This window comes from Nerophis lumbriciformis, linkage group LG24, assembly GCF_033978685.3.
Source record: "Nerophis lumbriciformis linkage group LG24, RoL_Nlum_v2.1, whole genome shotgun sequence".
NCBI classification, from domain to species: Eukaryota; Metazoa; Chordata; class Actinopteri; order Syngnathiformes; family Syngnathidae; genus Nerophis; species Nerophis lumbriciformis.
The window spans coordinates 34,831,880-34,846,790 of record NC_084571.2 but is presented as its reverse complement, the minus strand read 5'-3'; the positions used below and the strand labels follow the sequence as shown (position 1 = coordinate 34,846,790).

The 14,911-nt window shown below is 42.7% G+C and overlaps 1 protein-coding gene across 3 annotated transcripts in view; it reads right to left on the bottom strand.

Annotated features, from left to right (window-relative positions):
- Positions 1-1,326: 1,326 nt before the first annotated feature.
- elfn1a (extracellular leucine-rich repeat and fibronectin type III domain containing 1a) overlaps positions 1,327-14,911 on the bottom strand; it is a 280,911-nt gene continuing 267,326 nt past the window's right edge. For all 3 annotated transcript variants that reach the window (XM_061982027.2, XM_061982026.2, XM_072916012.1), the window contains one exon: positions 1,327-5,140. In XM_061982027.2, coding sequence (XP_061838011.2) covers positions 2,544-4,922 — 2,379 coding nt within the window. In that variant the 5' untranslated portion in view covers positions 4,923-5,140 and the 3' untranslated portion in view covers positions 1,327-2,543. The remainder of the gene's footprint in view (positions 5,141-14,911) is intronic.

Sequence of the window (14,911 nt, the reverse complement as noted above, 5' to 3'; positions counted from 1 at the left end):
TGGGTATAAAAGTAGATTCCATGAAATGCTCAGTCATTCACAAACAAGGATGGGACGAGGGTCACCATTTTGTCAAAAAATGCGTGAGCAAATTGTTGAACAGTTTAAGAAAAACATTTCTCAACCAGCTATTGCAAGGAATTTAGGGATTTCACCATCTACGGTCCGTAATATCATCAAAGGGAACAGAGAATCTGGAGAAATCTCTGCACGTAAGCAGCTAAGCTTTCGATCCCTCAGGCTGGACTGCATCAACAAGCGACATCAGTGTGTAAAGGATATCACCACATGGGCTCAGGAACACTTCAGAAACCCACTGTCAGTAACTACAGTTGGTCGCTACATCTGTAAGTGCAAGTTCAAACTCTCCTATGCAAGGCGAAAACCGTTTATCAACAACACCCAGAAACTCCGTCGACTTCGCTGGGCCTGAGCTCATCTAAGATGGACTGATACAAAGTGGAAAAGTGTTCTGTGGTCTGACGAGTCCACATTTCAAATTGTTTTTGGAAACTGTGGACGTCGTGTCCTCCGGACCAAAGAGGAAAATAACCATCCGGATTGTTATAGGCGCAAAGTTGAAACGCCAACATCTGTGATGGTATGGGGGTGTATTAGTGCCCAAGACGTGGGTAACTTACACATCTGTGAAGGCGCCATTAATGCTGAAAGGTACATACAGGTTTTGGAGCAACATATGTTGCCATCCAAGCAACGTTACCATGGACGCCCCTGCTTATTTCAGCAAGACAATGCCAAGCCACGTGTTACATCAACGTGGCTTCAAAGTAAAAGAGTGCTGGTACTAGACTGTCTCCCATTGAAAATGTGTGGCGCATTATGAAGCCTAAAATACCACAACGGAGACCCCCGGACTGTTGAACAACTTAAGCTGTACATCAAGCAAGAATGGGAAAGAATTCCACCTGAGAAACTTAAAAAATGTGTCTCCTCAGTTCCCAAACGTTAATTGAGTGTTGTTAAAAGGAAAGGCCATGTAACTCAGTGGTGAACATGCCCTTTCCCAACTACTTTGGCACGTGTTGCAGCCATGAAATTCTAAGTTAATTATATCTGGTCTTTGTAGTGCATTCAATTGAATATGGGTTGAAAAGGATTTGCAAATCATTGTATTCCGTTTATATTTACATCTAACACAATTTCCCAACTCATATGGAAACGGGGTTTGTATTTAGAAGAAGACGTGTGTTCTTGTCTCACATTGGGATTGTGAATGATGTGAAAATCCCCCCCAAAAGTGCACTTTTCCTATTGTTAAGCTTGTTGAAATTAAACCAAACCATTCGAAGTGAAGCCTCATTTTTTAGAAGGGACTAAACAAAGAAATCACCCAAAATCTTTGCCGGAGTGACGTGAAGCCGAACTAAACCATGATGTCACCGAGCTGACACCCATTTATGTATTGCTCATTCATAAATATACAATGAAGCCCGTAGCCATGTAAGCCCCCCATGGAGTACGCTCTGTAAACATCCTTTTGACACGTTAAGCCTCACAATGTAGTGCCAACAATTCATAATATACAAATTCACAGCCAGTAAGTCGGAGGAGTCACATTCCCTAGCGTGTTGATATTCGTCCGTCCGATATTTTATAAAAAAATCCGTAATGTACAGGACGTAACAGCCTTGCAGTTTTATTCAAAAATGAAGTCCTTTCAGCAAGCTTTTTCCCCCCACCCTAATCGTCAGACATGATGCAACATAGTACACTGGAAGCAAAGAAAAACAGTTTTTTTTTATCGCTATAAATAAATACTTCTGTAAAATATACATAAAAGCTGCCATAGACACAATTTTTGTACATTACATTCGTCCGACGGGCTCGCTAGCAGGAAAATGCTGTCATTGTCTTTCCACGTCCTCTATTATTCCTAAATTTCCAGATTATAATATTGTCACTTTCCAAGGGAGCAAACCGATACAAATATATTTGTATAAAAAAAAAATGCTCGTACCATTCCCAGACCGTGCAGGGATATTGTAAACAGTTTTTTTTTTTCTACTTTGGTCATAAATTAGGATTTATTTAAAAAAAATGTGTTATATGAGACCATACATGTGATTCAATAAGAAGTATAAACATACGGTATGTAAAGCTCAAAGTAAATATAAACAACTGAATCTGTACATAGTTGGATGAATTAATCATATGCGGGGATTGTTTTTTTTTTAATATTAAAAAGAGTCGAGAAGAATAAAAATTGAGGTTTCAGTAAACATAGTTTCATAGAGTAGTGTCCATATTACACAACAGCAAATCCACTTTCACAGGACTTGGCCATGCGGTACCCAACAACCTACAACCCATTGTAACATATATATATTTATATATAATTATTCTTATTAATTAGCAGTATGTGTTCTCTGGAGTAGATTCTTTACATAATATGACAGATGTGAAATATTCCCCCCACCCCTTCAGTCAAAAGAGAACATGTGTGATTTGGAGCATGGAAGAATCCATTGATGAGGTTCTTGTGTCATATCTGTGAGGTCCACGTTTAAAAAGACCTAAGGAGGTTATGATTTATTCTGGGCCGACACGCCTTTCCAGTAGTCTAAAATATCATGCAGGTCCTCGTCCTTCGCAAACTGCACCTTCTTGCGGAGCGCGTGGCCCGCCGCCATGTATTCGTCGTCCTTGTGCCGTTTGCGGTGCAGCTTGAAGCGCTCCCAAATGCTGTGCGAAGGTTTGCAGTAGTACTCGGGGCTGGACGAGTAGCTCAGGTTGTGGTACTGCGGTGGCAGCTGGGAGTACGCCAAGTCTCTGGAGCGGGAGTGCGGGAGAGACTCCAGCATTGGCGACTTGATGCCGTCGGGTCCTTCCAGCTCTTCGATCTGAACGTCGGGATACGAGTGGCGGTGGTCGCCGTACTGACGGATCTTCTCCGCCTCGGCCCTCAGGATGGCGGCGGCGGGCGTTACCGTGAGGATGGTCTCCCCCGTTGGGGAGGTTTTCTCGATGTACCTAGATTCAGTGCGGTAAGGCCTGGGGCTTCGCATTCCTGAGGCAGTGCTGGGCCTTTTTGGCGAGGCGTCCGAGGAGCGATGTCTCTGCAAGGAATGGTGGTAGCTGTCCTGATACGGAGGGGACAGGAGGCCAGATTTGTTCTGTGGCTGCTCTGATATGAGCACCAGCTGGGGCTCTGCATTGGACACTGCTCCGGATCTTACCCCTTGATAAGAAGTGGAGTCCGACTTCAGAGCGTCAATGCAGTTGTTAATGATCTGGTTGACTTTGTCCACCTCTTTTGCGATGGTAGAAATCTCTGCAACGGAGCCCTGGCTGTTTCCAGGCATCCCCATGTCACACTCCCTGCGTTCATGGTGGTCCAGGCTCCTTACCTCCATGTAACTTCCCTTCATCATTTTGGGAGTTTCGTTTATTTCTTGAAATTTGTACTGCTCCATTTCACCTGCAGAGGGTAGGTAGGGCATACGTGGTGCCATGCTCTCTCCAGACAGCAGCTGCTTCTGGGACATGCGGGAAATAGCCCCCCCCTCCAGTTCTTGTCCATACTTAAGCTCCATTATGTTCTTCTTCATAGTCCCTGCTTTTTTGTGCTTTTCGTCTTGCTGGCGCTTCCGTCGCAAGCAGTAGTAAACCACCCCGAGGAAGATGACCATGCTGAAGAGGCATCCCAGAATGGTCATGATGTAATGAGTGGCCGTCGCGTTGTTGGAGTCCCTCGACTTGCCCTTCCAGGGCCCGGTGGTGATTGTCAGGCAAGTGTGGTTGTGTCTCAGTGAGTTACGAATGGAAGCAACACAGTATGTGTAGTTTGTGTGGGGTTTGAGGTCCTTAAGGTCAACGTCTTGCTTTATTTCTTTTAGGGGTTGGATGTCCATGAAAAAACTGTTGTTGTACAGAACCAGGATGTACATCTTTTTGAAAGGATAGGGAATCTGGACCGTAATGGTGGCGCCTGTGTTCGACACCTGCTTCAGTTTCATTAGAGGGTTTGCTTCCATTTCATTGTTGATTGCAGTGATGTTGCTTGGAATTATGTCTTCTGGTTCTGTCCCCGATGGACAGTCCTCTAATCCACAGAGGGTAAAGTCTGGTGGGGGTGTTGTAGGCTCAAGGGGCAGGGGAAAAAAGGGTGTGATGTAGTCGTCTGTGCACACGGTGGTGAGCATGTGAAGAGCATTTCGATACGTGGGGTTGTTTGGGTTCTGGCTTAGCAGACTGTAACCAGAAACGCCACTTGGGGAGTCACAGACCATCCGCTCGTTGGTCCTGTTAGGGAACACTGAAAGCCACTTGACAAAGCCAAGTAACTCACAGGAGCAGTTGAAAGGGTTAGTGTAGAGCTCGCAAGTGCTCAGCTTAGTCAGACTGGTGAACGTAGAGCCGTCCAACTGCTGGATGCGGTTCATGGACAGGTCGATGTTCTCAATGTTGGGGCATTCCCAAAAGGCATTGGGTGTCACAGTCTCGATCAGGTTAGCCTGGAGGTAGAGGTACTGTAGCTTTCCGAGACCTCTAAGGATCCCCTCTGTCAGGTTCCGTAACTTGTTAAAGCCCATTTGAAGAACTTGTAAGTTAAACTGTGCGGAGAATGCCCCATCCTCCACATACGATATCTCATTCTTAGTCAGGTTCAGGTAAGTCAAGTTGGCAAAGCGACTGAGAGCTAAGTAGTGAATACTTTTAATTTTGTTCTCATTCAGGCGAAGGTCCACAATGGTGCTGTTGATGTGCTGCGGGATGGCCTCATAAGGCGGTTGGTTTTGGCTGCAGATGGCAAGCCACACATAGCCCTTTTCGCCCTCGATTAGCCAGCAGTCTGCGCTGACCTGGCCAACACGGCTCAAAAAAACAATGGTTGCAGACCAAAGCAGGGCGCTCGTCGCCACCCCCCACCTGCAGGCAACCGGTGTTTCCCTGCGAGTCATGTCCGAAGAAGATCGGAGGCGACAGCGCTGTGGTTTCAGTTCAAGAGCAGTAGGAGTGCGTTCAGCCGTCGCCTCGTCATGGATGAATTCATTTAGATTTGCAGATGGTGAACTCGTGGCATCGTCTCTGCTTGGTTTGTGCTTTTTGTCTCGGCGGCAAACATCATTTTAGTCCAACTGTCTTCATTGCATCACTTGCTTCCAGGTGGAGGCATAACCTGCAACACAGAGACGTGACAATTGAACATCATGCAGCAATGCTCTGATATTCACGTACATTGATACCCCAACTTACGACTACCCCAACTTTATTTTGAGACACAAGATTTCCCCCGACCTTTTGTTGTGCTTTGAATTGCGAGCATGAATTTTAGATACACACAGGTAGTAATTGTTTACAGCCCACAGCCGGAGATCAACACAATCCTGCCCTCCAACCATGAAGACTAGGAACATGAGTGCAAAGAAACCTGAAAATCAATCTTCATTTGTTTCAGCAAGCCTCAGACTGGAGCTGCAGCTCCAGGAGAAAGAGTGGGCCTGATTACTCCTCTGCTGTCTTTTCGGACAACTGTCCTTAAATACCTTTTACACCAAGACCCTTACTCTTTGTAGTTCTAGCCGGAGATCGACACAATCCTGCCCTCCAACCATGAAGACTAGGAACATGAGTGCAAATAAACCTGAAAATCAAACCCAGAACCGTCAGTCTGCACCATTTCGAAGCATAATTAGGCTCTGGGCCAAAACAATAAATGCAGAGCGGACATTAATTCATGAAAATATGAATAAGCTGACGGATGGTGGGCCACAACGTGTTTCAGTTTGTTCAGTTGTATATTTGATGGTCGTGTGATGGGTGATGAGCCAAGAAGACGCCAACGAGGAATCGTCGAACAAAAAGCTTCATTTGTTTCAGCAAGCCTCAGACTGGAGCTGCAGCTCCAGGAGAAAGAGTGTGCCTGATTACTCCTCTGCTGTCTTTTCGGACAACTGTCCTTAAATACCTTTTACACCAAGACCCTTACTCTTTGTAGTTCTAGCCTTGGAGCCGGTCAGTCTGGTTAGTCAATCTTTCCTTGACATTATAATAATAATAATAATAATAACTGGGATTTATATAGCGCTTTTCTAAGTACCCAAAGTCGCTTTACATGTAGAACCCATAAATCATTCACACCTGGTGGTGGTAAGCTACTTTCATAGCCACAGCTGCCCTGGGGTAGACTGACGGAAGCGTGGCTGCAATTTGCGCCGACGGCCCCTCCGACCACCACCTATCATTCAATTCACCGGTGTGAGTGGCACCGGGGGCAAAGGGTGAAGTGTCCCGCCCAAGGACACAACGGCAGTGATTTTTTGGATGGTAAGAGGCGGGGAGCGAACCTTCAACCCTCAGGTTTCTGGCACGGTTGCTCTACCCACTACGCCATGCCGCCCCATTATTCCTCTGATCAGTTTGAGTTGGGTGATCTCCGACCCCTATCCTCTACTCCTACCTGTGGGGGCTTCCTACCAGATATTGCTAATGTCTTTATTATCACTCCAAAAATCCAACTGCTGCTATCCTCTAAGTTCTCCAATGTCCCTGGGGGCAAGAGCCACCACTCTCTGGAGTGCTTGTGATGGACATGTGCATTTTTTACCTTAGTAGAATAATCCTCTAAAAGATTATGTGACCAAATACAAATAAATGATAGTCCACAAATCATATAAGAAAATTGTATACAGAATAATTTACCACAGTTCCTTGTACTTGACTCTGCAGACTGGACTTGCGAGCATTAGCCTTGCTCAATGGGTCTTATGCAGACTTACATGTCAGTTGCGGTCAACCCTTACCTCTTCGGTCCATCACTCAAAGATAACATAAAAAAGGAGATACAATTTGACATTATTTATTACAACTACTGTGGTAGATGGAGTGACGGCAGGAATCACATGTTCGCAAGATTCGGCAGAAATCAGGCTACAGCTTGAACGCCTTTTTTCCACTTGGTCCTAGTGCTTGACCTGTTGTCCCACTAATACATGATGCCAGTGTTTTTGGACACGGGGCCAAAACTGTCTTTTGAGTAAGTTCAGGGGCCATTTCCAGCTTGTCCACCTGTGTGTATTTACTGGATAATTACCATATTTTCCGGACTACAAGGCACATTTAAAATCTTTTTTTTTTCTTTCTCAAAACTCAACAGTGCGCCTTATAACCCGGCGCGCCTAATGTACGGACTAATTCTGGTTTTGCTTACCGACCTCGAAGCAATTTTATTTGGTACATGGTGTAATAAGTGTGACCAGTAGATGGCAGTAAAACATAAGAGATACTGTCGGAGGCAGATATTTACATATATCCGTATTTAAGTGTTACTTCTTTATTTTCATAATCATATTACAAACCAGCTGGTGTTTTTCTTCCAATTGTGGTCTTTTGGTTGTCTGCAAATACTGTGTGCTAACCTTGACTATGGAATGTGAGGAATACTCCTTCTTTTATCTCTTCTTGTGTCCAGGTGCGGTGGACAATGGGCATGTGTTTGGGCTGGAAAGACAAGACAGCAAGGGTGGGAGGGAGAGAGTCTTTATAGAATAGAAGGTTTCCATATTTCAGATGAGACCATCTTAGCTGCGCGATTGAACGTTCTATGCTGGACTGGTCTCATTATATTTACAAAGCTTTGCAAATATATTACAAAATACCTATTCTGTCTCTGGTGGTTCTTCTACTCAGCTTTAAGTGTCGTAAAGAGCTTGGGAGCGACCAAAAACTTGAATTCCCTGGGAGGAACAACTGGTCCAAACGCAACAATACGTACAGACTGCACTATGATGGCAATATGACTCAAGTAAACGACACCAACATGTTATATGTTCGATTGAAAATATAGAACATTACACACGGCGCTCAAAAATCTATCAAAATGTTTTGGTACGGCTTTGGTAAGCTATGAAGCCGGACCACTTGATGTGCTTTTCTCACATTCTGGTGCCTGATGATCTGTATTTGGGATCTGCATAAATCCTGAAAAATTGCACGCATCCGCCTTTGTAATCAGTGTTGACACCATAGTCGATAAGCTTCTTCTTTTTCATCCTCCGCTGTTGCCATTTCTAACATAAAGTAGTGTAAAGTTCTTACTTATATCTGTCAGTAAACTCACCATGAAAGCACTAAAACATACCGGTATAGTGAGTTCCTATAATTCACCCAAGGAAATTTAGTTATTAGAGTTCCGGTCGGCCTTGTTATTGTTATACTAGTGAGCCAAGGATGAGGAGATGCTGCTCCGTTATTGATTGAAGTAAAGTCTGAATGTCATTAAAACAGTTAGCTCCATCTTTTGACCAAAGAACCACAATTACATGTTATGTAGACCAGTGTTTTTCAACCTTTTTTGAGCCAAGGCACATTTTTTGCGTTGATAAAATCCGAAGGCACACCACCAGCAGAAATCATTAAAAAATAAAACTCTTTTGACAGTAAAAAGTCGTTGTCGCAATTGTTGGATATGACTTTAAAGCATAACCAAGCATGCATCAATATAGCTCTGGTCTCAAAGTAGGTGTACTGTCACCACCTGTCACATCATGCCCTGACTTATTTGGAGTTTTTTTGCTGTTTTCCTGTGTGTAGAGTTTTAATTATTTGGGTGGCTTTTTCTCTTTTTTTTGTATTTTTCCTGTAGCAGTTTCCTGTCTTCCTTTGAGCGATATTTCCCGCATCTACTTTGTTTTAGCAATCAAGAATATTTAGTTGTTTTTTTTATCCTACTTTGTGGCGACATTGTTGATTGTCATGTCATGTCCGGATGTACATTGTGGACGCCGTCTTTGCTCCACAGTAAGTCTTTGCTGTCGTCCAGCATTCTGTTTTTGTTTACTTTGTAGCCAGTTCAGTTTGAGTTTCGTTCTGCGTAGCCTTCCCTAAGCTTCAATGCCTTTTCTTAGGGGCACTCACCTTTTGTTTATTTTTGGTTTAAGCATTAGACACCTTTTTACCTGCACACTGCCTCCCGCTGTTTCCGACATCTACAAAGCAATTAGCTACCTGCTGCCACCTACTGATATGGAAGAGTATTACACGGTTACTAGACAGCACCGACACTCAACAACAACACATCATTTGTAAACTATAATTACTGGTTTGCAAGATATATTTTTAAACTAGACTGTATCTCACGGCACACAAGAGTGGTTGAAAAACACTGATGTAGACCACAAGGAAGTATTTTACATTTAGAAAACAAATTAAATTAAAGCTGCAAGCAGCATTGGTCGGGCCTGCGTATTTGGCAGGTGCTAGTCCTAAGTGTCCCAATACTTTTGTCTACTTTTAGTTTGAAGTGTCCCAAGACTTTTGTCTAGTGTACCTACCTTGTCTGCATTGTGTGGGCACGTTGGTGCTTCCTGCTTTTAAGCAGCCATCTTAAAAAAACAGCAGTGCAGCAGAATCAGCGCAGCGGGTCTTTGAAGGGTCATAAAATCAAAACCGGAGCAGTTAGAAAAAAAGCGCAACTGTCATTGTAATCACAAGGGTTAAATCTCTCCTGTGTTAGTTTGAAGGCGAAACGACAAACGCGCTCAGAGGAGTTCGTTTTTGAAGGAAGGTGACCGGTTTTTACAAACAATTTGTTTTGAAGGGGGAATAGCAAACTTCCTGTTGATTTTTGCTGGGGGTTGTCAATTTAAGAAATTTAGGTCTAAGTGAGATCTACATAGAGGTTTTTGTTTCATGTCTCTCCGACCTTCCCAGTGGGAGTTACAGGCAGTTTTGTCAGTTTTTTCATCCGAGGAGCAGTTTTTTGTGCATTTTATTAAAAAATTGCGCTAGAGCACAATTTTGAGATTTGGGGTTAGGTTTTTTTATTAGATCCCAATTTTTGCCAGTCCTAATGTGTATGTACAGTTTGGTGAGTTTTGAAGCGTTTGAAGGGGGTCAAATTACAGCTCAAAGAGGCAAAAGTTACTGTTTTAGTACTTTTTTGTCTTGAAGGGGGAATTGCCAACTTCCTGTTGATTTTAGCCCGAGGATGTAAAATTATGAGAACTAGGTCTAAATCAGACCTACATAGAGGATTTTGTTTCATGTCTTTCCGACGTTCTTAGTGGGAGTTACAGGCAGTCTAGTTTTCTTTTTCCTAGGGGGCGCTAGAGCGCAATTTTGAGTTTTGCGGTTCGGTTTTTTTTAAAAAAGACAATGTTCGTAGGTCTTGATGTGTGGGTCAAATATGGTGAGTTTTGAAGCATGTTAAGTGGGTCAAATTAGTGCTCAAAGAGGCGGCGGAATAATAATAATAATAATAATAATAATAATAATAATAATAAAACCTTAGAAAAACAATAGGTCCTTATGTCCCATTGCATAAGTCCTTTTGCAATGGGCCATGCGGGCCCTAATAATATGACCCCTTTTAATGCGCCTTATAATCCGGTGCACCTTATATATGAAAAAAGATCACAAATAGACCATTCATCGGCAGTGCGTTTTATAATCCGGTGCGCCATATGGTCCGGGAAAAACTCATTACAGTTGTTAAAACAAATGCTAAGCAGTTTAATGTTTTGCATTTTGTTTACTTACTTACCCGAAATTAACCAAAATACGTCATTAAAAGCGAGGTATGTACCAAGCCGTGATTACATTGTACCATTGTTCTCCTACTGTTCTCACGCCCGCCATGTGCATGGATGGTGGACTATTAAAACAAACTATCGGCTAATTAAAGCTTGACAGTTTGGGGAAAGCCAAGGTCCCAGTTGTCTGGCCATTAACCTGCCGACTGTCAAATGCAGCGAGGCCAGCGTTTAGACGCTGCATTAAATCAATTATACAGCACCGTGTGCAAATGGTGCTTAGGATCGATTCGTTTAGGGTTTCCATCTGACAACCGCAGTGCATAAGGTCCTTATTTGTGTACGTAGGTTCGTCCCAGCGAAAAGAAGGGGACTTGTGTACAAGTTGCTACCTAGTGGTACAGTATGTAGATTAACAGAGACAAGTCTTTTGCAGACATCACCTGTAACCACGGTTAAAGCTGCAAGCAGCGTTGGTCGGGCCCGCAATTTTGGCAGGTGCTAGTCCTAAGTGTCCCAATAATTTTGTCCAGTTTTAGTCCTAAGTGTCCCAATACTTTTGTCAAGTTGTAGTCCTAAGTGTCCCAATACTTTTGTCCAGTGTAGGTGTCCCGATACTTTTGTCCAGTGGTAGTCCTAAGTGTCCCAATACTTTTGTCCAGTTTTAGTCCTAAGTGTCCCAATACTTTTGTCTAGTGGTAGTCCGAAGTGTCCCAATACTTTTGTCCAGTTTTCGTCCTAAGTGTCCCAATACTTTTGTCAAGTGTTAGTCCCAAGTGTCCCAATACTTTTGTACAGTTTACGTGCCAAGTGTCCCAATACTTTTGTCCAGTTTTAGTCCTAAGTGTCCCAATACTTTTGTCCCGTGGTAGTCCGAAGTTTCCCAATACGTTTGTCAAGTTATAATCCTAAGTGTCCCAATACTTTTGTCCAGTTTTAGTCCTAAGTATCCCACAACTTTTGTCAAGTAGTAGTCCTAAGTGTCCCAATACTGTTGTCAAGTTTTAGTCCTAAGTGTCCCAATACTTTTGTGCAGTTCTGGTCCTAAGTGTCCCAATACTTTTGTCCAGTGTTCGTCCTAAGTGTCCCAATACTTTTGTCCAGTTTTTGTCCTAAGTGTCCCAATACTTGTCTAGTTTTCGTCCTAAGTGTCCCAATACTTTTGTCAAGTTTTAGTCCCATGTGTCCCAATACTTTTGTCCAGTTTTCGTCCCAAGTGTCCCAAAACTTTTGTCCAATTTACATACCAAGTGCCCCAATACTTTTATCCAGTTTTCGTCCTAAGTGTCCCAATACTTTTGTCCAGTTTTCGTCCTAAGTGTCCCAATACTTTTGTCAAGTGTTAGTCCCAAGTGTCCCAATACTTTTGTACAGTTTACGTCCCAAGTGTCCCAATACTTTTGTCCAGTTTTAGTCCTAAGTGTCCCAATGCTTTTGTCCCGTGGTAGTCCTAAGTGTCCCAATACTGTTGTCAAGTTTTAGTCCTAAGTGTCCCAATACTTTTGTGCAGTTCTGGTCCTAAGTGTCCCAATACTTTTGTCCAGTGTCCGTCCTAAGTGTCCCAATAATTTTGTCCAGTGTTCGTCCTAAGTGTCCCAATACTTTTGTCCAGTTTTAGGCCTAAGTGTCCCAATGCTTTTGTCCCGTGGTAGTCCGAAGTTTCCCAATACTTATGTCAAGTTTTAGTCCTAAGTGTCCCAATACTTTTGTCAAGTTATAATCCTAAGTGTCCCAATACTTTTGTCCAGTTTTAGTCCTAAGTATCCCAAAACTTTTGTCAAGTAGTAGTCCTAAGTGTCCCAATACTGTTGTCAAGTTTTAGTCCTAAGTGTCCCAATACTTTTGTGCAGTTCTGATCCTAAGTGTCCCAATACTTTTGTCCAGTGTTCGTCCTAAGTGTCCCAATACTTTTGTCCAGTTTTTTTCCTAAGTGTCCCAAGACTTTTCCAGTTTTCGTCCTAAGTGTCCCAATACTTTTGTCAAGTTTTAGTCCTATGTGTCCCAATACTTTTGTCCAGTTTTCGTCCCAAGTGTCCCAAAACTTTTGTCCAATTTACGTACCAAGTGCCCCAATACTTTTGTCCAGTTTTCGTCCTAAGTGTCCCAATACTTTTGTCCAGTTTTCGTCCTAAGTGTCTCAATACTTTTGTCAAGTGTTAGTCCCAAGTGTCCCAATACTTTTGTACAGTTTACGTCTCAAGTGTCCCAATACTTTTGTCCAGTTTTAGTCCTAAGTGTCCCAATGCTTTTGTCCGGTGGTAGTCCTAAGTGTCCCAATACTGTTGTCAAGTTTTAGTCCTAAGTGTCCCAATACTTTTGTGCAGTTCTGGTCCTAAGTGTCCCAATACTTTTGTCCAGTGTCCGTCCTAAGTGTCCCAATACTTTTGTCCAGTGTTCGTCCTAAGTGTCCCAATACTTTTGTCCAGTTTTAGTCCTAAGTGTCCCAATACTTTTGTCCCGTGGTAGTCCGAAGATTCCCAATACTTATGTCAAGTTTTAGTCCTAAGTGTCCCAATACTTTTGTCAAGTTATAATCCTAAGTGTCCCAATACTTTTGTCCAGTTTTAGTCCTAAGTATCCCAAAACTTTTGTCAAGTAGTAGTCCTAAGTGTCCCAATACTGTTGTCAAGTTTTAGTCCTAAGTGTCCCAATACTTTTGTGCAGTTCTGGTCCGTTGTGTCCCAATACTTTTGTCCAGTGTTCGTCCTAAGTGTCCCAATACTTGTCCAGTTTTCGTCCTAAGTGTCCCAATACTTTTGTCAAGTGTTAGTCCCAAGTGTCCCAATACTTTGTGTACAGTTTACGTCCCAAGTGTCCCAATACTTTTGTCCAGTTTTAGTCCTAAGTGTCCCAATACTTTTGTCCCGAGGTAGTCCGAAGTTTCCCAATACTTATGTCAAGTTTTAGTCCTAAGTGTCCCAATACTTTTGTCAAGTTATAATCCTAAGTGTACCAATACTTTTGTCCAGTTTTAGTCCTAAGTATCCCAAAACTTTTGTCAAGTAGTAGTCCTAAGTGTCCCAATAATGTTGTCAAGTTTTAGTCCTAAGTGTCCCAATACTTTTGTGCAGTTCTGGTCCTAATTGTCCGAATACTTTTGTCCAGTGTTCATCCTAAGTGTCCCAATACTTTTGTCCAGTTTTTTTCCCAAGTGTCCCAATACTTGTCCAGTTTTCGACCTAAGTGTCCCAATACTTTTGTCAAGTTTTAGTCCCATGTGTCCCAATACTTTTGTCCAGTTTTCGTCCCAAGTGTCCCAATACATTTGTCCAGTTTTAGTCTTAAGTGTCCCAATACTTTTGTCCCGTGGTAGTCCGAAGTTTCCCAATACTTATGTCAAGTTTTAGTCCTAAGTGTCCCAATACTTTTGTCAAGTTATAATCCAAAGTGTCCCAATACTTTTGTCCAGTTTTAGTCCTAAGTATCCCAAAACTTTTTGTCAAGTAGTAATCCTAAGTGTCCCAATACTGTTGTCAAGTTTTAGTCCTAAGTGTCCCAATACTTTTGTGCAGTTCTGATCCTAAGTGTCCCAATACTTTTGTCCAGTGTTCGTCCTAAGTGTCCCAATACTTTTGTCCAGTTTTTTTCCTAAGTGTCCCAATACGTGTCCAGTTTTCGTCCTAAGTGTCCCAATACTTTTGTCAAGTTTTAGTCCCATGTGTCCCAATACTTTTGTCCAGTTTTCGTCCCAAGTGTCCCAAAACTTTTGTCCAATTTACGTACCAAGTGTCCCAAAACTTTTGTCCAGTTTTCGTCCTAAGTGTCCCAATACTTTTGTCCAGTTTTCGTCCTAAGTGTCCCAATACTTTTGTCAAGTGTTAGTCCCAAGTGTCCCAATACTTTTGTACAGTTTACGTCCCAAGTGTCCCAATACTTTTGTCCAGTTTTAGTCCTAAGTGTCCCAATACTTTTGTCCCGTGGTAGTCCTAAGTGTCCCAATACTGTTGTCAAGTTTTAGTCCTAAGTGTCCCAATACTTTTGTGCAGTTCTGGTCCTAAGTGTCCCAATACTTTTGTCCAGTGTTCGTCCTAAGTGTCCCAATACTTTTGTCCAGTTTTAGTCCTAAGTGTCCCAATGCTTTTGTCCTGTGGTAGTCCGAAGTTTCCCAATACTTATGTCAAATTTTAGTCCTAAGTGTCCCAATACTTTTGTCAAGTTATAATCCTAAGTGTCCCAATACTTTTGTCCAGTTTTAGTCCTAATTATCCCAAAACTTTTGTCAAGTAGTAGTCCTAAGTGTCCCAATACTGTTGTCAAGTTTTAGTCCTAATTGTCCCCATACTTTTGTGCAGTTCTGGTCCTGAATGTCCCAATACTTTTGTCCAGTGTTCGTCCTAAGTGTCCCAATACTTTTGTCCAGTTTTTTTTCCCAAGTGTCCCAATACTTGTCCAGTTTTCATCCTAAGTGTCCCAATACT